General features: G+C 42.0%; 1 protein-coding gene across 3 annotated transcripts; it reads right to left on the reverse strand.

Moving 5' to 3' along the window:
- Positions 1 to 759: 759 nt before the first annotated feature.
- Positions 760 to 26,220, reverse strand: mbd4 (methyl-CpG binding domain protein 4). Of its 3 annotated transcripts, none has more exons than XM_072280747.1 (8): positions 26,156 to 26,220; positions 25,526 to 25,801; positions 21,751 to 22,508; positions 17,173 to 17,235; positions 16,938 to 17,072; positions 14,889 to 15,038; positions 4,225 to 4,328; positions 760 to 2,094 (listed from the first exon to the last, which is right to left on the reverse strand). In XM_072280747.1, the coding sequence occupies exons 2-8, from the start codon at positions 25,774 to 25,776 to the stop codon at positions 2,017 to 2,019; spliced, it is 1,539 nt and encodes a 512-aa protein (XP_072136848.1). In that variant the 5' UTR covers positions 25,777 to 25,801; positions 26,156 to 26,220; the 3' UTR covers positions 760 to 2,016. The 3 variants fall into 3 exon arrangements, with proteins under 3 accessions (XP_072136848.1, XP_072136849.1, XP_072136850.1); XM_072280748.1 differs by having other exon boundaries at positions 25,526 to 25,644; positions 26,156 to 26,191; XM_072280749.1 differs by lacking the exon at positions 26,156 to 26,220 and having other exon boundaries at positions 25,454 to 25,540.
- Positions 26,221 to 26,248: the final 28 nt, after the last annotated feature.

The following is a 26,248-nucleotide window of genomic DNA, read 5'->3' on the forward strand; positions in this document are numbered from 1 at the left end:
ATTGGAGTAGAATGCCATTGCTCTTGTACTCAAATCCTTATGTCACTATTTGCCACCCTCATTCCTTGTTGTACCAGTTCATCAATGTTAAATGATCCACATACAGGATATCCTGATCCCTTGGAACGTTAACACCCTTTCAATCCCTCACTATTACTCTGCTTTTTTCTACAAGTGCACAACTTTCAATTCACATAGCTTCCCCAAAATCCCTACTACATTCTTCCTACAACCCACACTGGTACCTAGCTTTACAGTTTCAAGTCAACTTGAAACTTGCTAACATTTTCAAATGGACTATCTTGGAATCAAAATGGTAGCAAACCCACACAGTTGGTGGATATGCGGAATTCATTGCAACAGATGGCTGTGGAGGTCCAGTAATTGGGTACATTTAAAGTGGATATTGATAGGTTCTTGATTAGTAAGGGCACCAAAGGTTATTGAGAGAAGGCAGGTGAATGGGGTTGAGAAAGAAAATAAAGAAAATAAAAGGAATGGTGGAGCAGATTCATTGTGCCAAATGGCCTAATTCTGCTCCTATGTCTTATGGTCTTCTGATCATGCCTCTCACCTTTTAACCCCTGCCTCCAGTTTATCAATGAATAATCACCATTTTAGAAATAGTCAAAAGCACCGCTTCCTCGAATTCAAGCAGTGCCCCATTTCTAGACTGACCCACAAAAGAAATATGTTCTCCAGATCAATGCCGTTTAGCCTTCTCAGAAACAATGTCAACAATTAACAAATTAATTGGCTGTTCTTTATATTTTATTCAACATTGGAACAAGTATAAAATTTTAAAAATCATTTCTATTCCACATAATGACAAATTCAGCATAGGCACAATTACAAAGTTACCGTAGAAACCTCAGTCTTCAGGCTTGTCATCAAAATTCCATGCCAAATGTATTGTTACTGTGGAACTGGAATTATATAACATTAGGTGTAGTGGGAAGTATTCAGATGGAGGAATATGCCAGTAGGTAGGTCCACCACACTATAAAACGAAGAATTTAGGGCATAATAATCCTGGAATTCTCTAAATTTGCCATCAAGCAACAGTGGAAGGAGAGTGCTTCCCCAATACGGAAAAAAACAGCAATACAGATGGCAAGCAATTCTGCCTTCTCATGGTCTTCCTTACTGATTTTAATATTCTCTGGATATAGTTTGTGTTCTAACATGAAACAGGGTACTTGCTTTTATCGTCCTTATTCAGTTAACAGCTAATGACCACTAAAAAATTATAAAATTGGCTAGGATGAGGACGATGCCAGAGAAATGGCATCCACTGAAACATTTTCTCATTTGTATGAAGATTAATTATACTACCACTGTCCACTGATTCTTTGCTTCCAGCTGATACCCCGCTGAATGTTATGTACCCAATGTAATATTTCCTTAAAATGTTCTAGATGATATTTGTCCTTTAAAGTACCACTTAAAAAATAACAGATGACAACTGTTTGAGTGTGAAAGGATAAGATGCAATGTCACTGGAATTTGCAAGATTCCAAGAGATACTGACAAATCTGGATATTTAGTTGTTCATTCAAGTCCAAGGTCAATAAACATAATACTTCAGCAATATTAATGCAATAGTGATAGCAAACTTAATCGAAAAAATGGTGATTTGCTGTGACTTCATGTAGCCTGTTGCTAATATACAGCAGTATGCATTTAATGTTAGGTGTACTTAACCTAATGTTTTACAATGCTGATTTTCTTATAGGCCCATCAGAAACCTGTCTAAGGATGGTTGGGGCTAATTATAATACATTTTTAAATGTTTTAACTCGCCACATTAAAACTGCACTAACTTACATGCCAAGATTTTGCACCACTTCCTGTACTGAGAGGAAGTGAATTGCTAATGGAATACAAGAGGAGTTGTAAGATTTGTTCCACTTCCAGGCTGTACTACTGATCAAACTTCACTTTGGAAGTATCATCAGGAGAGAACACCTTTCGGCACACTGCATGTGTATCCACTGTATTACTGGAGAAACTCTTCTAGGAAAGGCCCAGCATTTCTTGGTTGTCCCAAAGCCACTTCCAGTATTTGTTGAGTTTGTGATCCTGAGGCTGTACCTAGAAAATACCAGTGAGAATAGAATGTGCTCACAATCAGAACTGCCCCAAATCTCACCACAGGTTCTTGCAATGACTCACGACTTTCAGACACATGGCAGAGGAAGAACTTCCTTTATCTACTTCTAAATTGCAAAAGAAGCTATGACCCAGGTGTAAGGTGCATTTGGTCCATCTTATCTATTCAAGGGCTACCAGCATAATCCCACTTTTCATCCTTTATGTGGATACTAACCCCATGGAAGCTCACAGAGACATCCAAATATTGCTCTATATGGTGAGTGTTTTTGCTCTTATTACCCTTTCAGACAATAAATTCCAGGCTCACTTCACCCTCTGAGTGAAAATCTTTCCCCCATTTGTCAGCCATACAAATATGAATTTACATAGGGTAGGCAAGAGTCATGACAGAGTGCTGGCCCTGAAGTAAGTGCAGAAGTCCCATTACACAGAGTACTGAGGGAGGATTCTGAGGCAGGTCTTCATTATTTTCAATAAGGAAGAACTCTAGCTCTATTAGCTTCCAAAGTAAATGACTGAGTATCTGTCATTAGGTTTTACAGTGTTTTCCTGAAGTAACTGGTTTGATTTTAAATAGTTGAAAAGCAGGAGTCCTATGAGTTTGTGAGGGAGGGGTCCCTGTTTCACTTATCAATCCAATTGTAATCTCATCAGATTAAGTTCAGTAAATCTTTATACTTTCATATGTGAAGTCCAAGAATGGAGGTGAGTAGCAATCCTTTTTGGCTGTTTCTTAATCACAGCAATAGGAACACAAACTAGGCTGTTACACATCTCCAGAGTTTGGGCTGTGAGGTTATAAATAACAGTATTTAACTATCAGTGATAAAACTACAGCGATTAATCACTTTGAAGTCGTTTGAATGACACAAAGGTTAGGGGTGTTGTGGATAGTGTGGCGGGCTGTCAGAGGTTACAATGGGACATTGATAGGATGAAGAACTGGGCTGAGAAGTGGCAGATTGAGTTCAACCCAGATAAGTGTGAGGTGGTTCATTTTGGTAAGTAAAATACGATGGCAGAATATAGTATTAATGGTAAGACTCTTGGCAGTGTGGAGGATCAGAGGGATCTTGGGGCCCGAGTCCAGAGGACACTCAAAGCTGCTATGCAGGTTGACTCTGTGGTTAAGAAGACATACGGTGCATTGGCCTTCATCAATCGTGGGATTGAGTTAAGAGACGAGAGGTAATGTTGCACTATATAGGACACTGGTCAGACCCCACTTGGAGTACTGTGCTCAATTCCGGTCGCCTCACTACAGGAGGGATGTGGAAACCATAGAAAGGGTGCAGAGGAGATTTACAAGGATGTTGCCTGGATTGGGGAGCATGCCTTATGAGAATAGGTTGAGTGAACTCGGCCTTTTCTCCTTGGAGTGACGGAGGATGAGCGGTGACCTAATAGAGGTGTACAAGATATTGAGAGGCATTGATCGTGTGGTTAGTCAGAGGCTTTTCCCCAGGGCCGAAATGGCTAGCACAAGAGGGCATAGTTTTAAGGTGCTTGGAAGTAGCTACAGAGGAGATGTCAGGGGTAAGTTTTTTTACGCAGGGAGTGGTGAGAACATGGAATGGGCTGCCGGCGGTGGTGGTGGAGGTGGAAATGATAGGATCTTTTAAGAGACTCCTAGACGGATACACGGATCTTAGAAAAATAGAGGGCAATAGGTAAAGCCTAGGTAGCTCTAAGGTAGGGACATGTTCGGCACAGCTTTGTAGGCCGAAGGGCCTGTATTGTGCTGAATGTTTTCTATGTTTCTACAAATCTGGCTCTTCCTCCATGAAAATCAAGCAACCACTAATTCAAAAAAGGATGCTGACAAACTGAGATAAAATAGAGCATTTTGGGGAGAATAAAGAGAAATGTAAACAGTCAACACACATCAAAGTTGCTGGTGAACGCAGCAGGCCAGGCAGCATCTCTAGGAAGAGGTGCAGTCGACATTTCAGGCCGAGACCCTTCGTCAGGACTCAGAAATGTAAACAGTGTTGTCATTGGCCTGCTCTGCTCTGCCAATTCAATGTGGATACGTATTCTCTTCTCAGCAACCCTGCACAAGTTGATTCTGGAAGTTTATTTATATAAAAAAATAATTTTAACTCTTACCTCCTTCCATTCTTTGACACAAAAAATCCTGTAGGAATCATTTCCATACTTTCCAATTCCATGCAGTTCAATTGGGTACCTCCACTGTTTGGTGAGAAACTCGTCTATTACAGGAAGAGTAAAGGTACTGTAAGCATCCAGCAATTATGTTAATGGTGCAAATACCAACATTCAGCTGTGTTCTGACCATCTTCAACAGACACCAAATCAAAGCTTTTATGGAATCCCCATTCCAGATTTGTTTCTTCAACAAAGTGAGAATATTTCACCTTCCCTTAGATGGAGGCAGCCCATAAGGCCAGAAACACTGGCGATGGTTAGCTCTGGCCCAAGTTCAGAGGCAGTCAAGCATGTGTGGGGTTATTTGCTGAAGCCCATCCCAGACTCCCCAACCCAAACAGCTTATACCATCTTTTGAAAAATCATTGAGTTCCGAAGATCAGACAGGACATACACTAGGTTACTACCAGAAACAACGGAAGACATTACTGCACCTTTGGCGATGATCTGTGCATCCTCACTGCACGCATGGGGAAAGCCAGATGATTGGAGAGCGGCAAATGTTATTCCTTTGTTTAAGAAAGAAAATTGGAATATCTGGGAAATGAAGACTATTGAGTCTTAATTCAGTGGTGGGAAAATTATTGGAGAAGATTCATAGAGTCAGGATTTTATGAGCATTTAGTATGATTGCTTTGTCTCACGGTGGCTTCACAAGGTTGACAAAATTCTTTGAGGATGTGACAAAACTCATTGATGAAGGTAGAGTAGTGGATGTGGCGTTTAAGGATTTTACTAAGGTGTTTGAAAGGGTTCTCCATGGTAAGCTCATTCAGAAAGTCAGCAGGCATGGGATCCAGGGAAACTTTGTTGTGTGGATTCAGAATTGGCTTGACAATAGAAAGCAGAGGGTGGTTGCAGATGGAGAGATTCCGTTCGATATCGGTAACCAGCAGTGTTCTGCAAGGATCTGTTCTGGGAGTCCATCTGTTTTTGCTTTTTATAAATGACTTAGGTGGGTTAGTAAGTTTGCAGATGACATGAAGGTGGATAACATAGAAGGTTGCCGTAGATTACAATGGGACACTGACAGGATACAGAACTGAGCTGAGAAGTGGCAGATAGAGTTCAACCCAGAAGAGGGTGAAATGATTCACTTTGGAAGGTCGAATTTGAAGGCAAAATACAGAATGAAAAGCAGGATTAGACTATAAGACCTTAAGACACAGGAGCATAATTAGGCCACTCAGCCCACTGAGTCCACTCCGCCATTTCATCATGGCTGATCCGGATCCCATTCAACCCATACACCTGCCCTCTCACCATATCCCTTGATGCCCTGAACAATCATGAATCCATCAACTTCTGCTTTGAATATACCCATGTATTTGGCCTCCACAGCAGTCTGTGGCACAGCATTCCAGATTCACCACTCTTTGGCTAAAAAAAAATTACTCCTTACTTTTATTCTAAAAGGTCACCCCTCAATTTTGAGACTGTGCCCTCCAGTTCTGGATACCCTCACCATAGGAAATACATCTTATCTAGTCCTTTCAACATTCAGTAGGTTGTAATGAGATCCCCATGCATTCTTCAAAATCCAGTGAGTACAGGCCCAAAGCTGCCAAACACTCTTCATATGTTAATCCCTTCATTCCTGGAAACATCCTCTGGACTCTCTCCGATGACAATACATCCTTTCTGAGAAAAGGGGCCCAAAACTGTTGACATTACTCCAAGTGCAGCCTGACTAGTGTCTTATAAAGCTTCAGCATTATCTCGTTTTTCTATTCTACTCCCCTTGAAATAAATGGCAACATTGCATTTACCACAGATTTGACCTGTGAATTAACCTTCAGGGAGTCTTGCACAAGGACTCCTAAGTCCCTCTACATCTCTGATGTTTGAATTTTTTCTCCCTTTAGATAATAGTCTACCAATTGTTCCTTTTACCAAAATGCAATGTTATACATTTCCCAACACTGTATTCCATCTGCTACTTTTTTGCCAATTCTTCCAATTTGTCTAAGTCCTGCTGCCTCAGCTTCCTCAGCACTACCTGCCCCTCCACCAATCTTTGTATCATCCGCAAACTGCCACAAAGCCATCATCCCCCCTTGAGGAACACTGCTAGTCACTGACAGCCAACCAGAAAAGGCCTTTTATTCCCACTCACTGCCTCCTGCCTGTCAGACATTCCTGTATCCATGCTGGCATCTTTCCTGTAACACCACAGGACTTGATTTGTTAAGCAGCCTTGTGTGTCACCTTACCAAATGCCTTCTGAAAATCCAAGTAAATGACTTCCACTGCTTCTTCTTTGTCCATCCTGTTTGTACTTCCTCAAAGATCTCTTAACAGATTTGTCAGGCAAGATTTCCCTTCAGAGAAACCATGCTGAATTGTACTTATTTTATCATTAGACTCTGAGTACCTCGAAACTTCATCCTTAATGATAGACTCCAACACTTTCCCAACTACTGAGGTTAGGTTAATTGGCCTATACTTTCCTCTCTTTTGTCTTCTTCCCTTCTTAAAGAGTGGAGTGACATTTGCAATCTTCCATTCCTCTGGGACTATGCCAGAATCAAGTGATTCTTGAAAGATCATGACCAATGCATCTGTTATTTCTTCAGCAACCTCTTTCAGGACTCTGGGATGCAGTCCATCTGGTCCAGGTGACCTATGCACCTTAAAACCTTTCAGTTTGTCTAACACTTTTTCCTTTGTGATAGTAATGGCAGTTACTCCTGTTCCCTGACACCCACAGACCTCTGCCATACAGCTTGTGTCTTACACAGAAAAGACTGAAGCAAAGTACCCATAAAGTTCACCTGCCATTCATTGTCCCCCTACCTCAGCAGCATCATTTTCTAGCGGTCCAATATCAACTCTCACCTCCCTTTCATTCTTTATATAACTGTAAAAAAAATCTTTTAGTATCCTGCTTTATATTATCGGCTAGTTTGCCTTCACATTTCATTACTTCCCTTCTTATAGCTTTTTTAGTTGCCTTTTGTTGATTTTAAAAGCTTCCCAATCATCTAACTTCCCACTAACTTTTGCTTCCTTATATGCCCTTTCCTTGACTTTCATGCAGTCCTTAACTTCCCTTGACAGCCATGGTTGCCTAGCCCTGTTGTTTGTGAACTATTTCTTCTGTGGGACATATCTAACCTATGCCTTGTAAACTATTCCCAGAAACTTCAGTCACCTCTGCTCTGCTGTCTTCCCTGCCAGCATTTCCCTCCAATCCACCTGGGCAAGCTCTTCTCTCATGCCTCTTTCCATTGCGATACTGATACACGTGACTTATGCTTCTCCTTCTCACACTGCAGTATGAATTCAATCATATCACGATCATTTCCCCCTAAGCTGACTAATAAAATCAAGGTTATTACACAACACCCAATCTAAGATAGCCTCTCCCCTAGTAGGCTCAAGCTCAAGCTGCTCTAAAGCCATCTCATAAGCATTCAACAAATTCCCTCTCTTGCGATCTGACACCAACCTGATTTTCCAAATCCCCCTGTATATTGAAGTCCCCATTACAATTGTGACATTACCCTTATTACATGCCTTAAATTCCCTCCCTTTGCAATCTGAACCCCACATCTTGGCTCCTCTTGGGAGGTTTATATATGATTCCCATAATGGTTTTTTTTATTTACCCTTGCAGTTTCTTGATTCCACCCACAAAGATTCGACATTCTCTGACCCTATGTCAGTGCGGAGGAAGAGGGATTTTGAGTTTCATATCCATCGATCTCTCAAAGCTGCCATACAAATTGATAGGATCAATAAGAAGGCATGTGCTGTGTTGGCATTCAAGAGCCCGAAGGTGATACTGCAATTCTATAAAACCTTGTTTAGACCAACCTTAGAATATTGTGTTCAGTTCTGGTTGCCTCATTATAGGAAGGATGTTGAAGCTTTAGAGAGATTTACCAGGATGCTGCCTGGATCAGAGAGCACGTCTTATGAAGATAGGTTGAGCGAGCTAGTGCTTTTCTCTTTGGAGCAAAGGAGGATGACAGGTGACTTGATAGAGGTGTACAAGATGGTAAGAGGCAAAGTTATCCAAAGACTTCTTTTCCAGAACAGAAATGGTTAACAGGAGAGGGCATAATTTCAAGGTGATTGGAGATTATTACACAGAGAGTGGTGGGTGCATGGAACACCCTGCCAGAGGTGGTGGCACAGGCAAATACATTCCGGACATTTAAGAAATTCTTAATTATGCACATGAATGATAGAAAAAAATGGAGGGCCATGTAGGACAGAAAGGTTAGATTGATTTTAGAGTACGTTAAAAGGTTGGCAAAACATCATGAGCTAAAGGGCCTGTATTGTGCTGTAACTCTCTATATTCTATGCAGACATTGGTTGGGACACAGCTGGTCACAGCAGCAAGTCATGACTGGTTCAATGAAATATCATCAGGATTGTTACAGAGAGTTTTTTTTGGGTAGATGATTTGTTTACACTTAAATGACTTTGGCCACCAGACTTCTATTTGACAAAGTACTGTAGATTGAGTCCACAACAATGCGCTTCCTAAAAAGGTGTGAATACTAGATGCTTCTGGTGCCGTAGTTTGACCTGATGGTGTAGTTTCGAAGACAGTGTTATCTATACATTATAAATATTAATTGTCTTCTATGTTAGCACGTGAAGTGCCAAATAAATGTATTGTGGATTTAATTGCATTCCTAAAGGCTGTGGATACCAACCCAGACATGTTGGCGTCGGAAGGAAAGGATGGCGTGATATTTTGTATGTAGCTTCAATAGGAAACAATGTCTATGCATTGTCTATAACTTTTTAAGTAGCGATTGCCTTTGTGTTTAGCATATAAATATCGAGCCCACATTGGGCTAGCAGACCTTTCTACCGAAAGCGTCTCCGTCCGTATGATGCCTGCTTGTTGTGTTGAATAAAGCTGCCTTGCATCTACCAGTGACTCTGTCTCTCTGGTGATTTCATCCACGCTACAACATTTGGTGTCAGGAGTGGGATACTTTGTGACCCGTCGTGTGGCCAGCGTTCCTAGCAGCCTAGGCTTTCCCAACAAGGGACTGTACCGCCCGCACTACTGCGTGGATCCTAGTTCAGGAAATCCTCCCAAGGTGGGGAACCCCAGTTCAGGTGGATTCAGATCAGGGAGCACATTTCACGGGGAAAGTGATGAAGGAAATGTGCCGACTGCTAGGGATTCAACAACGGTTCCAGGTACCCTACCACCCCCAGAGTTCAGGGATGGTAGAAAGGATGAATCGTACAATCAAGAATGCGTAAGCCAAAGCTATAGCTGTGACAGGAAAGACATGGGTTGATGTATTACCAGGAATCTTGATGAGATTGCGCGCAACCCCGAACCGCGCTTTGGGTCTCAGCCCCTACGAATTATTGATGGGGCGAGCAATGCGACTCCCTTATGGGGTAATTACGGGTTGCGGGGAGCCTGGGGCTTACAGGGATAGAATGACACAATACGTGAAAGACCTTTGGAACCAACTTAAAGTGCTAAAGGACCGAGGGAAACAACAACAGCAAGTCGCTGATCAGAGAGAGCCAGGGGGCAAGGGGATAGTTCTTCCACAGCCCGGTAACCAAGTTATGGCGAGGGTGCTGCCAGAAAGGCCGGGGTTAGGACCACAGACGGTACCCTTAACCAATGAGTCTGTGTACAGACTCGGCGAGGCAGCCAGTGGAAACAATGGACCTAGGTTAAAGCAGACGACTCACCCTCTTGTTGCTCCCACAGACAGAATGGGGAACCAAGTGTATCCAGTAACCATGTGATTACAGAGAACCTAAGAGAGGAACACCAGCCAGCCATGCCAGACCCGACCACAGCTGATGAAAACATACCCGGAAAAAACGCAAAGGCAGAAAACGCTGAGAGCGTGGCAGAAGACACTGAGAGCATGTTGGAAAACCATGAATAGCCTGCTAAAGTGTGATGATGATGGTACTCTGTAAAGAAGGCTGGTTGCTGAAGGTAGATGATTAATTTTATAGCATAGTATAGAAATTTATTGGGAAATAGACGGGGAGGGACGTTTGGGTTAAAGCAGAGACGGCAAGTTCCACCACTTCGATGGCATTTCAGACTGCACACGGCATCTGAAAGCAGTCACCCCCAGTCTAAGGAGCTGGGCCCTTTTCAGCAGTTGAGCCAGTGATCGACGGAACAGTTCGGAAGCGGGTGCCACCGAGGAGCGGTCCTTACAGACGTTTACATACAGGCCACCCCAACCCCTTCCTGTTCATTGATGAGAGAGCCTGTGGGTGCTCCTGGAAGGAGAGTTTCAGTGACCAGAGGATAAAAGGCTGAAGACAAAGGAATGTGACTAAGTTGCAGTCAGCCTACAAGGAAAGAGCGACAGGCACACAAAAGGAGCCGCATTTCTAAAGACTTGGAACAGCCTCTCTGCTTAACATTTGGTAGGTAGCGATTAGGTAATGCTAGGATAGATAGAGGTACATAAGATTGGGGGGGAATTTCGAAACAGGGTATTTTTTGCTGCCCTATTTGAGCAGATCCTCCTAGGTTGGCCTTTCCTGATACAAATTTAATTTTTGTCCAGGATGGCCAAGAGGAGTGACTGTCAAGAGTGAGTTTTTTTTGGGTAGATGATTTGTTTACACTTAAATGACTTTGGCCACCAGACTTTTATTTGACAAAGTACTGTAGATTGAGTCCACAACAATGTGCTTCCTAAAATGGTGTGAATACCAGATGCTTCTGGTACCATAGTTTGACCTGATGCTGTAGTTTCGAAGACAGTACTATCTATACATTATAAATATTAATTGTCTTCTATGTTAGCATGTGAAATGCCAAATAAGTTTATTGTGGATTTAATTGCATTCCTAAAGGCTGTGGATACCAACCCAGACATGTTGGCGTCGGAAGGAAAGGATGGTGTGATATTTTGTATGTAGCTTCAATAGGAAACATTGTCTGTAACTTTTTAAGTAGCGACTGCCTTTGTGTTTAGCATATAAATGTCGAGCCCACATTGGGCTAGCAGACCTTTCTGCTGAAAGCGTCTCCGTCCGTATGATGCCTGCTTGTTGTGTGGAATAAAGAAGCTGCTTTGTATCTACCAATGACTCTGTCTCTCCGGTGATTTCATCCACGCTATAACAAGGATGTTGCCCTGGGATGCAGCATTTCAAATAAGAGGAGAGACTAGAACGATTTGAATGGAAGAGGGTGGAGGTGGTGGTCCTCACAGGTTGTAGTTGCAGGTTAAGGGTGTCACAAAAATATTCAAAGGGATCTTGACAGGAAACTTCTTCACTCTGAGGGTGGTACAAGTGTGGAACGAGCTGCCAGTAGAAGTGGTGGGTGTGGGTTCAATTTCAACATTTAAGAGAAATTTGGATAAGTAGATGGATGGGAGGGGTATGGGAGGGCTGAGGTCCAGGTACACGTTAATAGAACTAGTCAGAATAACAGTTCAGCATAGACTAGATGGGCTAAGGGGCCTGTTTCTGTGCTCTCACACTCTATGACTTTATGAAAGACTTTATTGTAGGAATTTTTTCTCCCTAGCAGTGATATCTAAAATTAGAGGGTACAGGGAGGGGATCTGAGGACTAACTTTTTCACGTAGAGCTTTATCAGGATGTGGAACACACTGTGTGAGTGGCTAGTGCTGGTACAGACTCTCACAACACTTTAAATGATACCCACAGTAGTGAGGAGTTATTATTGTGGACATTTGTACATTTACATATTCTGTGGGCTGATGGTCAAAGTTCACTTTCATTTGCAGTGATGGTCAATTTGAAGCAACACCTCCTGCTAATTTCCTCCTAACAACAGAGGTTAAAAACAAAAACTCTCCCTTCCTCAATGTGCTAATGTTGACCCTCGGCTACATTACTGAAAACAATTCCATCCACTTCATCAGAAAAAAAATAAAAATATTAGGAAGTGTACCAGCAATTTCAATTAAGGAAAGGTTGAAAAGGTTAAGACAGTTCTTCCCGGAAAAAGGGAGATTAAAAAGAAAATCCCTTGGTAAACAGGTTAACAATTCAAGGGTAAAGATTTGGAAATATGTCATATGTCTTAGACCTGAAGAAAGCAGGATGATGAAGTTGAATGCGATAACAAATCAGCTACGATAGAATGGCAGACTTGATGGGCCAAATGGCCCAATTCTGAAAATATTCCAAGGTAGAGTAGTGAATATTTTTCACTCAGCAGGTCCTGGAATTGTCAATCTAAAAATATGGTGAAATATGGGACATCGTTAGGATGCAGATCTGAGCTGAGAAGTGGCAGATGGAGTTTAGCCCAGATAAGTGTGAAGTGGTTCATTTTGGTAGGTCAAATTTGAAGACAGAATATAATATTAATGATAAGATTCTTGGCAGTATGGAGGATCAGCGAGATCTTGGGGTTCGTCTCCATAGGACACTCAAAGCTGCTGCGCAGGTTGACAATGTCATTAAGAAGGCACATGGTGTGTTGGCATTCATCAACTGTGGGACTGAGTTCAAGAGCCGTGAGGTAATGCTACAGCTATACAAGACTTTGGTCAGATTCCACTTGGAATACTGTGTTCAGTTCTGGTCACCTCACTACAGGAAGGACGTGGAAACTATTGAAAGGGTGCAGAGGAGACTTACAAGGATGTTGCCCGGATTGGAGAGCATATCTTATGAGAAAAGGCTAAGTGAACTCAGCTTTTTCTCCTTGGAGCGACGGAGGATGAGAGGTGACCTGATAGAGGTGGATAAGATGATGAGAGGCATTGATCGTGTGGATAGTCAGAGGCTTTTGCCCAGGGCTGAAATGGCTAGCATGAGAGGGCACAGTTTTAAGGTGCTTGGAAGTAGCTACAGAGGGGATGTAAGGGGTATGTTTTTCACAGAGTGGTGGGTGCATGGAATACACTGCCAGCGACAGTGGTGGTGGTGGATACAATAGGGTCTTTTAAGACACTCTTAGACAGGTACCTGGAGCATAGAAAAATAGAGGGCTATGCGCTAGGGTAATTCTATGCAGTTTCTAGAGTAGGTTACATGGTCAGCACAACATTGTGGAAAGAATGTGTAATGTGCTGTAGATTTCTCTGTATACAGGATTGGAAATAACTGTAGAAGAAAAAACACCCTAACCTTTAAAGATATAGCAAAAAAAAACGAAAAGCTTGAAAAAGTTTGTCCTATGTCGTAGACAGCCATGACAGAGTAGAGCAATACAGCTCTTAGGCCCAACCAGTCCACACTGATCATGCTGTCCACCAGCTAGTCCAAGCCCCATTCCTCCATATTCCTATCAAAGTGCAAATACCGTTGTTCCTGGCTGTTCCTCTGGCACCTCATTCTACATAGTCACTACTCCCTGCATGAAAGAGTTACTCCTCAGGTGTCTTTTAAATCTTTCCCCTCTCACATCAAACCAATGTGGTTTTGACTCCACCTTTGGGGAAAAAAAAACTTTATCCACTGTATCTATGCTTCTCAATTTCAAACACTTATATAAGGTTGTCCCTCATTTTCCTACTTCCCAAGGAATAAAGACCTAGCCTAGCCAATATCTTCCTCTAGTCCTGGCAACATCCTCATAAATCTTCTCAGTATTCTTTCCAATTTAACCATATCTCTCCTATGACCAAAACTGTACAAAATACTTCAAGTGCTGCCCCCACCAACAACTTATACAACTGCAACATTACTCAATGGCCCTGACTGATGAAGGCTAGAGCGCTCAATGCCTTTTTAACCTGGCTGCCCATAACACCATTTTAAATTAACTATGCACTTGTATTCTGTACTGCACTACTATTCATAGTTTGTTAAAACATTTACTGCCTTATTTTTTAAAGAGACACAGCAAAGTAACAGGCTCTTCCGTCCCAACATGTTTGTACTGCCCAGTACACCCAGGTGACCATTATCTACCCTTTTGGTTACCTCTTCAAAAAAATCTAAAGATTTGTCAAAAATGATTTCCCATGCACAAAGCCTTGCTGACTCCTAAGCAAATCCTGTCCCTCAGGATGTGCTCCAGTAACTTCCCCCACTGTCACCAGCTGATCAGCCTGGCTTGTCCTTGCTATCATCCTGAAACAATGGAATAATGCCTTCCAGTTTTCAGGAACTTCAGTAGTGGCTGATGATGAAGCAAGGACCTCTGCAGTTTCTTCTCTAGCCTCCCACAAAATCCAAGGATGCACTCAGAGATTTATACACCTTAATGCACTGTAAGGCTTCAAATATCTTCTCCCTGGTAATATAAATGTTCTCCAAAACATATTGAAATGTTCCCCTTATCTCATGAACAACCATGAATTTCTACTCAATAAACACCAAGGAGAAATATTCGTTAAAAATCCCACTCATCTCTTATGATTTGAGACACGGGAGGCCCTGCTGATCTGCTGGGAATTTAGCCATCCCTTTACTCAAAATATCTACAGATTCTCTTGGGATTTTCCTTACCCTTACCTATCAGATCCACCTCATGCCCTATAAAATCTCTCTCTTAAGGATATTCTTAATCTTATTATAGTCATCAAGGGATTCACTTCTCCCCGACCTCCTAACCCAAGGCTTCAAGAAATGGTTTCACAAGTAGACTGAACATCTGAACTGGAACATAAGTGTAAGCCTGTTGAATAGTTGAGAAACAGTACCAGAAAACCTAATGATAGCCTTTGCTCTCAGCTCATTCAGGCCAAGTGGCTTCAGCAGTGCTGCCATTTCCATCCAGTCAGCTGCTTGGGCTACTTCAGCAGAAGGGTACTTCTCTAGAAACTCCCACAGTGCAGGAACAGCCTTCTTGCCTAGTATGAGGAAAGAACTCATGTCAGTCTCATCTCAAATTAAGATTAAGATTCTGAAATACTATTCCAATACTTTCTTAAGCATCTAACATTGTCATTAAGACAAATAAAATCAGGTTGTAAACAGGATCAATCTCCCATTTTTCTTCAGAAGTAACTCAGATCCATTACACATAACAACTATTTGTGACTGATAAGCTCTGGCAACCTCTGGGCAGTTTTGTCTGCTGTACTTGCATCAATTGAGATGGTAGGTTAAGGTCAGTCAAAAATCTGTATTAGCTGGTGATTTATCACACTACTCCACGTTAGCCTGAACAGGAAGTAAAGATTTTGATGAAGGTAGAACAGTGAACGTAATGTATTTGGATTTCAGTAAAGCATTCAGTAAGGTTCCTCATGCAAGGAGGCATGGGATCCAAGACCTTGTTTTGTGGATCCAGAATTGGCTTGGCCACAGAAGGCAAGGGATGGTTGTAAATGGTTCGTATTCTGCATAGAGGTCGATGACCAGTGATGTCCTGCAGGGATCTGTTCTGGTACCCCTCCCCTTTGTGATTTTTAGAAATGACCTGGATGAAGTAGTAGAAAGGTGGGTTAGTAAGTTTGCTGATGACACAAAGGCTGGGGGTGTTGTGAATAGTCTGGAGGGTTGTCAGAGGTTACAACAGGACATTGATAGGATGCAAAAATGGGCTGAGAAGTAGCAGATGGAGTTCAACTCAGATAAGTGTGAAGTGGTTCATTTTGGAAGGTCAAATTTGAAGGCAGAATACAGTATTAATGTTAAGACTCGGCAGTGTGTAAGATCAGAGAAATCTTGGGGTCCATGTCCATAGTGCACTCAAAGCTGCTGCGCAGGTTGACAGTGTTGTTAAGAAGGCGTATGGTGTGTTGGCATTCATCAACTGTGGGACTGAGTTCAAGAGATGAGAGGTATTGTTACAGCTATACAAGACCTCGGTCAGACCCCACTACTGTGTTCAGTTCTAGTCACCTCACTACAAGAAGGATGTGGATACTATAGAAAGAGTGCAGAGGAGATTTACAAGGATATTGCTGGATTGGAGAGCATGTCCTACGAAATAGGTTGAGTGAACTTGGTCTTTTCACCTTGGAGAGATGGAGGATGAGAAGTGACTTGCTAGAGGTGTATAAGATGATGAGAGGCATTGATTGTGTGGATAGCCAGAGGCTTTTTCCCAGGGCTGAAATGGCTAACATGAGGGGGCATAGTTTTAAGGTGCTTGGAAGTAGGTACAGAGGGGATGTCAGGTGCAGGTTTTTCCACACAGAGAGCGGTGGGTGCGTGGAATGCTCTGTTGGCGATGGTGGTGGAGGCGAATACAATACAGCCTTTTAAGAGACTCTTTGATAAGTACATGGAGCTTAGAAAAATAGAGAGCTATTCACTAGGGGAATTCTTGTCAGTTTCTAGAGTAGGTTACATGGTTGGCACAAATTGTGGCCGAAGGGCCTGTAATGTGCTGTAGATGTCTAAATCATCCTCTTTAACACCATGAAATAATTGTCACCAATATTAGTTAAAACAAAAGGATTAGTAAGAGTTTCATATTAATAGACAAATTGGTAAATTTTATTTTATAGCATAGTAATTTTTACATTTTGGGTGCAGTTATTTGCCATTAAGTTCGCACAAAATGTTGGAGGTGGTGGTCAGCCATTCTTCTTCCAGCACCTCTTCCGATCTTATGTATGGAATTTGATTTTCACAATATGATCAGTTCTACAATGGAGAAACCAAACACAGATCGGGTGATTACTTTGTAGAGCAATCAAAGCTCAGCCCACTCGAATGACTCTGAGAATCCAAGTCTGAACCACTTGCTGCCAGCTCCTTATCCTTTTATGTCATGCATTCAACAAAGACAAACTCACCAGAGGTTCTGTTAAGAAAAATAGTTGCAACAAGAAGCTTCCAAGGATCATGAAAGAGTGTCTCCTGGATAAGTTTAAAAGGTGATCGAGGAGGAGTCCACTTGACAAAAGCTTTGCGCCGTGGAGGACTAGAAGCTTTAAAAAGAAAAATGCACAAAATGCAGTTCACATGAATAGCTAGTCCCATTTCACACCACAGATCAAACTCTCATCTGAATAACGGTGCTCCACATACCTCCTTTGGCATACTTCCCGGAAAAGTATGGACTGCTTTTCCTCCGTTCTACCTTCCTTTTTACTGTTAAGAGAAAAAAATATCATTGACTCTGCAGATGCAATGACAGACAAATACTAATGGCAGGCAAAATACTCCTTTAAATTAAGAGAAATATAATTTAAAAGAATATTCTAAATCAGAAGTGATAGTGACAAAAAGATTATCTTTTTGAGTCGCTACTTGCTCTTTCCACCTGGTTGACCATTCACCCACAAACCTGTGACCCCAGCTTCCACCAAAGAGCAAATAAAAAAAAACTGCTGCAGGAATTCAGTAGGTCAGGCAATGGACAATCAATGTTTTGGGTCCAGATGATAAGTCTTATCCTGATATGTCAACTGTCCATTTCTCTCTAGATTCCAGCATCTGCAGTCTAATCTGTTTCCACTCTTAAAACAGAAAGAGACAAAATAAATTCTTGGGCCATTTGTTGTAGAAAAATGAACAAACTTCTAACTGTTGCTTAAGTGCCTATGGTCTACCAGTCCTCCAGTACGCAAGAAGTAGGAGCAGCCCAATCAGCCCTTTGGGTCTGCTGCACCATTCAGTCAGAACATGGCTGATTCCATATGTCAACACCACTTTCCCACTCTCTCTTATAGTTTAAATGTTTATCAGTCTCTGCTTTAAACAAATACAATGACTTTGAACCAATATTATCTCTGAATTACAGATTTTACTACCCTCCGAGAAAAAATAATCCTCTTTATCCGAAACAGGCAATCTTTACTCTGAAGTTATGGCCCCTAGTTTTAGATACACACCAGGGGAAGACCATCTTAGCTTACACCGTCAATTCCCTTCAGAACCTTAAGTTTCAGTAGAGTCACCTCATTCTAACCAACTCCCTCCAATGCGTGTACATCTTTCCTTAAAAATATCTGCATGCCATACTTCAGGTAGTTTCACCAGCACCCTGTAAGATGCACAAAAATCTTTTTTACACTCCACACACATTACCCAGAAAACCAACATTTCAGTGGTCTTCCTATTTGCTGTATCTGAATGCACTTGGAACCCCAGCTCCCTTTCATCATTCATTTCATTCCATTTCAATAATTTGTCACAGATGACAAATCCCCTCAAAACTACCCAGTAAACCCCAAGACCCAGGCCTCAATACTCACTTGTGCAATTGGATCCTGGATTTTCTCACTCGCAGACCTCAGTCAGTTCAGATTAGCAAAAACATCTCCTCCACAATCTCTATTCAGCAAACCAGCACCACAGGAGTGTGTCCTTAGCCCCCTGCTCTCCTTGCTTTAAACCTATGACTGTGTGGCTAAGTATAGCTCCAACACCATATACAAGTTTGCTGATGACACCACTGCTGTAGGGTGTGAAAAAAAATGGTGATGAATCAGCACACAGAAGGAAGACAAAAAATTTGACTAAGTGGTGTCATAACAACAGCCTCTAACTCAATGTCAGCAAGACCAAGGAACTGATTGTGGACTTCAGGAGAAGGAAACCAGAGGTCCATGAGCCAGTATTCATCAGAGGATCAGTAGTGGAGAGGGTCAGTAACTTCAAGTTCCTGGGTGTCACTATCTCAGGGGACCTGTCCTGGACCCATCATCTAAATGTAATTGTAAAGAAGGCACAAGCAGTACCTCTACTTTCTTAGGAGTCTGCGGAGATTTGCCATATCATCAAAAACCTTGACAAATTTCCAGGGATGTGTGGCTGCACTACAGCCTGGTGTGGGAACACCGATACCTCTGAGCGGAAAATCCTACAAAAGGTAGTGGATTCTGCCCAGTACATCATGGGTAAACCCCTCCCAACAATTGAGCACATCTACATGAAACATTGCTGTAAAAAAACTAGCATCCATCATCAAAGATCCTCACCACCCCGTTCATGGTCTTTTCTCACTGCTGCCATCAGGTGGAAGGTACAGGTGCCTTAAGACTCACACCACCAGATTCTAGAACAGTTACTACCCCTCAACCAACATGCCCTGAACAAAAGAACACTTGTTCTACTTCTGGTGTTCCCACAACCAGTAAGGATTTTTTATCTTATTTCATACATTTGTTATTTATTGCTATTTAATTATACTTGCATTTGCACAGTTTGTTGTTCACTGATCCTGTTTACAGTTACTGTTCTATAGATTTGCTAGGTATGTCCACAGGAAAAGAAAAGAATCTCAGGGTTGTGGTGACATAAGACCATAAGACAAAGGAGCAGAAGTAGGCCATTCAGCCCATCGAGTCTGCTCCGCCATTTTATCATGAGCTGATCCATTTTATCCTATTTAGTCCCACTGCCCCGCCTTCTCACCATAACCTTTGATGCCCTGGCTACTCAGATACCTATGAATCTCTGCCTTAAATACACCCAATGACTTGGCCTCCACTGCTGCCCGTGGCAACAAATTCCATAGATTCACCACCCTCTGACTAATAAATTTTTTTCGCATTTCTGTTCTGAAAGGGCGCCCTTCAATCCTGAAGTCATGCCCTCTCGTACTAGACTCCCCCATCATGGGAAGCAACTTTGCCACATCCACTCTGTCCATGCCTTTTAACATTCGAAATGTTTCTATGAGGTCTCCCCTCATTCTTCTAAACTCCGAGGAATACAGCCCGAGAGCGGACAAACGTTCCTCATATATGAACCCTTTCATTCCTGGAATCATTCTAGTGAATCTTCTCTGTACCCTCTCCAACGTCAGCACATCCTTTCTTAAATAAGGAGACCAAAACTGCCCACAGTACTCCAAGTGAGGTCTCACCAGCGCTTTACAGAGCCTCAACATCACATCCCTGCTCCTATACTCTATTCCTTTAGAAATGAATGCCAACATTGCATTCACCTTCTTCACTACCGACTCAACCTGGAGGTTAACTTTAAGGGAATCCTGTACGAGGACTCCCAAGTCCCGTTGCATCTCAGAACTTTGAATTCTTTCCCCATTTAAATAATAGTCTGCCCGTTTATTTTTTCTGCCAAAGTGCATAACCATACACTTTCCAACATTGTACTTCATTTGCCACTTCTCTGCCCATTCTTCCAATCTATCCAAGTCTCTCTGCAGACTCTCCGTTTCCTCAGCACTACCGGCCCCTCCACCTATCTTCGTATCGTCAGCAAACTTAGCCACAAAGCCATCTATTCCATAATCCAAATCGTTGATGTACAATGTAAAAAGAAGCGGCCACAACACTGATCCCTGTGGAACACCACTGGTAACCGGCAGCCAACCAGAATAGGATCCCTTTATTCCCACTCACTGTTTCCTGCCAATCAGCCAACGCTCTATCCACGTATGTAACTTTCCTGTAATTCCATGGGCTCTTATCTTGTTAAGCAGCCTCATGTGTGGCACCTTGTCAAAGGCCTTCTGAAAATCCAAATATACAACATCCACTGCATCTCCCTTGTCTAGCCTACTGGTAATTTCCTCTCCACTATCTGGGCATTTCCCTTCCCTCTCTTGACAGTAACCCAGTTTTCTGACATGTATGTACTCTGATAATAAATTTTACTTTGAACTTTGAATAGTTCAGGCCATTTGTTCACTGTGGTATCTCAATGATTGCCAATCCAAAAAAGATCTATTTATCTTTGCTCTATTCTCTGTTGACTAGTCACAACCCTGTCATAACTCGGATCTCCCTTGGTTTCCTGCATATCTAAAAATCCAAGAGTTGTTATAGCACAGAAACAGGGCCTTTGGCCCATGATGTTGTGCCAATCATGATGCCAATTGACACTAATCCTATTTGCTTGCATGTGGTCTACTCCCTGCCTGTTCATGGACATGTCTAAATGCCTCTTAAAATCATCCTTCCTTTCACCTGGTAGTTCATTCCAGGCCTAATACTCCAAATGTGGCCTAACCTAAAAAATGACTTCCAAACTTTTCTACTCAATGTCCTGACTGAAGAAGGCAAGTATGCCAAATCCCCTTTTTCACCCCCTACAGCCTCCTTTCACTGATTTTCCTCATCCTCTTAACTCCATTCATTTATAACTCATGCAGGTCACCCACTGGCTCTCCCACACCCTTCCTTATCTGGATGTCACCCTACTCCCACCTGGTTCTAGTTCATTTTCCCTTTATCTCTTCCCTAATTGTTCCCATTATCACCTTCCTTACTAACCAGATTCTGCGTTGGATAGCCTTTGTGTTCCTGCTTTTCACACTCCAGCTTCTGTCTGTCTCCACCTTTACTCATTCCTCTCCACATATGGCTTCATCTGCATCTCTTTCTTTTGTCCATTTTCTATCTATCATCCACTTACTTGAATCCCCAATGCCACTACTCCCCCTCCACCCCCTCCATCCCCTTATCCTTCAATGCTCCTCAGTCCACCAATCACACCTGGCCCACCTCAACCCTCCCCATCTCCTCTCTCTGTTCTTCACCCTGATGCAGAGCCTCAATTGACAATTCCTTTACTTTTTAGATGTTGCTCAACCCACTGCAACCCATTGTTACCTTTGATGTTGTTTCAGAAAGACAAAAAATAAATAGGACATTTCATTGTGGCAATAGCAAATACTTCATTTCCTTTAAATACCTTGTGTTTTAAACAATGTAAACCGGTCCTCATCAGAAACCTTTGTACTTCTGTCCAAGTCTGAATTTGAGTGGCATGCTTGTGAAAGGCTCATGTCAGGTAACATGCTGATATCCACATCAATCTTCTCACTTAGCAGTGACTGAAAGTTGGAAACATCAGAGGCACAGTTGTCAGTTTCATCTTCATGTACTTCCAGCATGCCCTTGTGTTCAAATGGTTGTTGGTTGGGAAGCAGTATTTTGCTCTCTACTGCTTGCTGACAGGACTTCCTGCTGCTGGTCTTCTTGTCATTCTTTGAGTTTGTTTTTAGTTCTTCACCCTCCTTTTCTTCAGAAGATGGACACAATTTCTGTCCCACTCCTGCAGATAATCCACTTCTGGAACTCCTCCTAAGTCTGATCAAGCTTTGTGGTTTTATACGCATTTGACATTTCCGCTTTGAAGTGTTTTTAACTTCCACCTGAGGTCTTTGGACCAAATGGCAGGAAGCTTCAGTTTCAGGCCTCTCTCCCTCTTCAGCATTTTGTGACACAGGTGAGGAAGCCTGTGGAACATTATTAGCCAATGTTTTGATAACCTGTGACTTCCTTTTCCAAAGGGTCTTTGCACGTTTAGTGGGCTTACTCTTTTGCCGAACATTACTTCGCCAATAAAAGGTGAAGTTAAAATCTTTGGCTTTCAAACATGCTTCTCCAACGTTCTGTCTGAAGTAATTTTCTAGTTCCCTTGAAGATCGGAATCTCTTCCCTTCTGGACTATTATGAAGTATGAGGAGAAATAATGACAAAACCAAGCAGTTACTTCACCAAATTCTCTTCTATTCAAATTACAAAAATCTACTCAATTTTCTACAGCAAAAAGCACAGGAATGTGATGAAAAGAGAGTGTTAATACCTCTCCACAGATGCTGGCTGACTGCTGAGTATACCCAGCATTTACTGTTGGATATTCCCCATGTATTTGCAGCATTTGCAGTTTTTGTCAGTAAGTTATGGCAAACTTATAAATATGAACCTTTAAATGACAGACATTAGTTAAACATGACTCACAGAGAAAATTGCAAAAGAGAAACCACAGTTCTTAAATAGCTTATATTTTGAAATGATTCACTTAAAAATATTCAAATAAGATTAGAGGCTAAAATATCATATACTCCAAGAACTTTTAAACCCTGTAAAATTGACATTCAAGTAAATAAACGATGCAGTTTTTGAGCCAGAATGTTTGCAAACACCCTAACTTAGTATACTATTAAAGATACCTTAAGCGACAAAGAGAGAGCACAAAAGAGCACGAGACAGTGCATATGACCCACTTAGTTGTGCTGAATGATGAGCCCTCCAACTGCATATTTTTGGGATATCTTACATCAGGACTAGATGGTGAGCTCCCAAATATGCTTCAACTCAACTGATTTCCTTTGATTACTCTAATCAGAGGTAGCTACAGAACAATGCAGCCTATGGATTAGGTTTGAATTACTGATAGCAATGCATTAATTTCCATGTTAAATTACTCACAGGAGTGTGATGGAATAGTCTCCACTGCCTTGATGGCTGCTTCTGACAATTGAGAAGCTCGATACCATACAGCACACAGCAGCCTACTTGATAGGCACCCCATTCACAATTCACCCACTTCACCAAACAACATAGAAGCAATAGTAGTTTGTATCATCTCCAGGATGCACTACAGCAACTCACCAAGATTCCTTAGACAGCACAACCTCCACCAGCTAGAAATGCATAGAACACCACCACTTGGAAGTTGCCCTCCAAACCTCTGACTTAGAAATATATCACCATTTGTTCACTGATGCTGGGTCAATGTCCTGGAACCCTCTTGCTGACAGCATTGACACCTAAACCCCAAGGACTGCAAAGGCAGCTTACTGCTACCTTCTCAAAGGCAATTAAGGGCAGGCAATTAAATGCTGACACAGTCTGTAAAGCCCACATCCCTTGAATGAATTAAAAAATATACCCTCTGGATGACATTTTTCCCATCTAATTGCTCACCTCTGGTTTTAAACATTTCTGTTAAGGGGAAGGGCTCTGCAATACTATCCTATCAAGGACCCAATAATTTTGCATACCTGCATCAGGTTCTCCCCTTGCTCCCAACTGTCAATAGCAATAGCCTCCTCTGCTCTAAGGAAGACAAGCCCAGCCTAAGCTTCTCCTCCATAAACATTTCATCCCATAGCCTCTCCAGCATCCTTCCTATAGTATAGTGACTAGAACCGCACCATCTCTGGCCTAATTAACATTATAAAGTTGTACCAAACCTCCTGGCTCTTACATTCCAAGTCATAACTACAAAAGGACAGCCTCCTGCTTCCCTTCTTTACCACACTATTTACATGAGCCATCACCTTTAGGGATCTATGGACTTTATAGCAAGGTCTCTCTGTCCTTCAATACTCCCTAAGGATTACCATTCATCATACATTCTACCTCACTAGATCTCCCAAAATACATACAGTACACCATCTCACATCAATCAGAATTATAATCCACCTGCCATTGTTCCACCCAATTCATCAGATGGCCAGCATCATTCTGTGATTATTTTCTCATTATCAACAAGTTTTAGTCTCCAGTAGCTGGCTGGGAGCAATAAAGTGCAAACATGGATTTTGCTTTCTTTTAATTGTCTGTGAAGTAATGGTAATATCAAAGAAACCTGATATCCCAAACTGTAGGATCGTATTGGGAAATGAAATCCTGAAACAAGTTCACAACTTCAAGTACCTTGGATCATGGTACATCTGATGGCAAATGCAAAACAGACATAAAAGCAAGAATCGCAATGGCAAGAACAGCATTTACAGAAATGAGAAACATCCTAACAGAAAGAAAATAGCAATTGACATCCGCCTTAGAACTCTCAGCTGCTACATTCTTCCTATATTGATGTATGGCTGTGAGTCGTGGACCATCACAAATGCAATGGAAAAAAGAATCAATGCAGCACAGATGCGGTTCCTCAGAAGAATGCTATGCATATCATATACAGACAGGATAACCAACGAAGAAGTTCTACAGAGAATGAAAATAAAATGTACATTACTTAAAAAAAAATCAGAAAGCAGCAATCAAAATTCTTTGGACACATCATGCAAAGAGAGACATTAGAACATTTAGTTACAACTGGAAAGCTGGAAGGAAAAAGAAGCAGAGGGAGACAGAGAATGAAATGATAGATGGAACAACATCATGGTTAGAAACAGGGGAGGCAACAACTACAATTCAGAGGGTCAGGGACCGTGATGGTGATGGTTGGAGAGAGATGATTGCTCACGCTGAACTGCAAGGCACCTGAATGATAGCAAATCTAGTCACTTGCTTGCTGGCATTGTTTGTTCAACATGACTCTGACACCATTCTTCAATTTTCGAAAACTTTCCTCATGATGATATAGGCAATGTCAGTCTATTCATTGGAATGCTGTACATTAGTGAAGCACATTTATATTTGCACCATCTGGGAGAGTCCCTCATGTTATTATCCTGAGAAATACAAGCCAGGGAAAGTCTCTTAATGAACCTTAAGGTAGATGTCAAACTGGTTGTGGTAACCACGGAATAGAAATAGGACGTGTGTTTGGACTGGAAGAAAACAAAGCCAAATAGGATTAGTATAGATAGGTATCAGTTGGTTTGGATGAGATGGAACAAAGGTCCTGTTTCTGTGCTTACATTTCATTTACCATGCTTCTGTAAAATAATGGCAGTGTTTATGATTTACTTCACAATTAGAATCCATTTCACCTCATAAGGTAAATGTCATATTTTCCTGCTGACTTTCCAGTCCGTCTTTCTTTCACTATTCTTTTCCATCCATCTGGAAGTTCAGGATAAACTTCTTGGGAAATTTTGACATCCAAATCCTGAAAAAAAACATCTTCAAAGGATGAAGTGTTTCTGTTTCCAGCGTCCAGAAATTCATTTCTCGTTGTTAGTTCCTTCAGCTCACTGCATTGATCTTTGCTGATCTGACAAAGGGGAGGCTGATCATCCATAACGCAAATTTTTCAAGTCTTCTTGCTGAAAGAAGTGCAATTTCATTCAAATACGTTCCTTCAGATTTTGTATTCCCCACTAATGAAAACTAAGAATGCATACTTTCTACCAAATAACTTGTTAGGTCTGTGTCAGGTACACAGCACATAAGAAGATTTACTCTCTACTTAGTTCCAGATGCTCTCCAATCAACCATTTCGTGGGTTTAATGGGCAACTGATATCCTTTAGCTTAATAAACAACTCATCCGCACATCCTCCCTCTTCACATCTCCCCTTTCCCAACCTCATCTTCAGTCCCTGTCCCCCTCCCTACTCCCCATCTCCTCAACTTCACCCTCTTCCCTACCATCAAGTTGCGCACCTTCCCCAACCCTACCTCACTCCTCATCCACACCCCGCCATCCTCGGCCCGAGCGCTTCTCAAGGAAGTGGGAAATCACATTCGCCCGCTCCAACTCTCGCGAGATCT

This window comes from Mobula birostris, chromosome 16 (assembly GCF_030028105.1).
Source record: "Mobula birostris isolate sMobBir1 chromosome 16, sMobBir1.hap1, whole genome shotgun sequence".
NCBI classification, from domain to species: domain Eukaryota; kingdom Metazoa; phylum Chordata; class Chondrichthyes; order Myliobatiformes; family Myliobatidae; genus Mobula; species Mobula birostris.

Bases quoted from the DNA above. Each gene is read 5' to 3' on its own strand.
- mbd4 (XM_072280747.1), bottom strand. From the start codon at position 25,776: ATGGATGATCAGCCTCCCCTTTGTCAGATCAGCAAAGATCAATGCAGT. The intron at 22,509-25,525 runs GTGAAATGGATT...ACTTCATAATAG, and splicing joins TATGACATTTACCTTATGAG to TCCAGAAGGGAAGAGATTCC. The intron at 2,095-4,224 runs GTAAGAGTTAAA...GGTATTTTCTAG, and splicing joins GTGTCAAAGAATGGAAGGAG to GTACAGCCTCAGGATCACAA.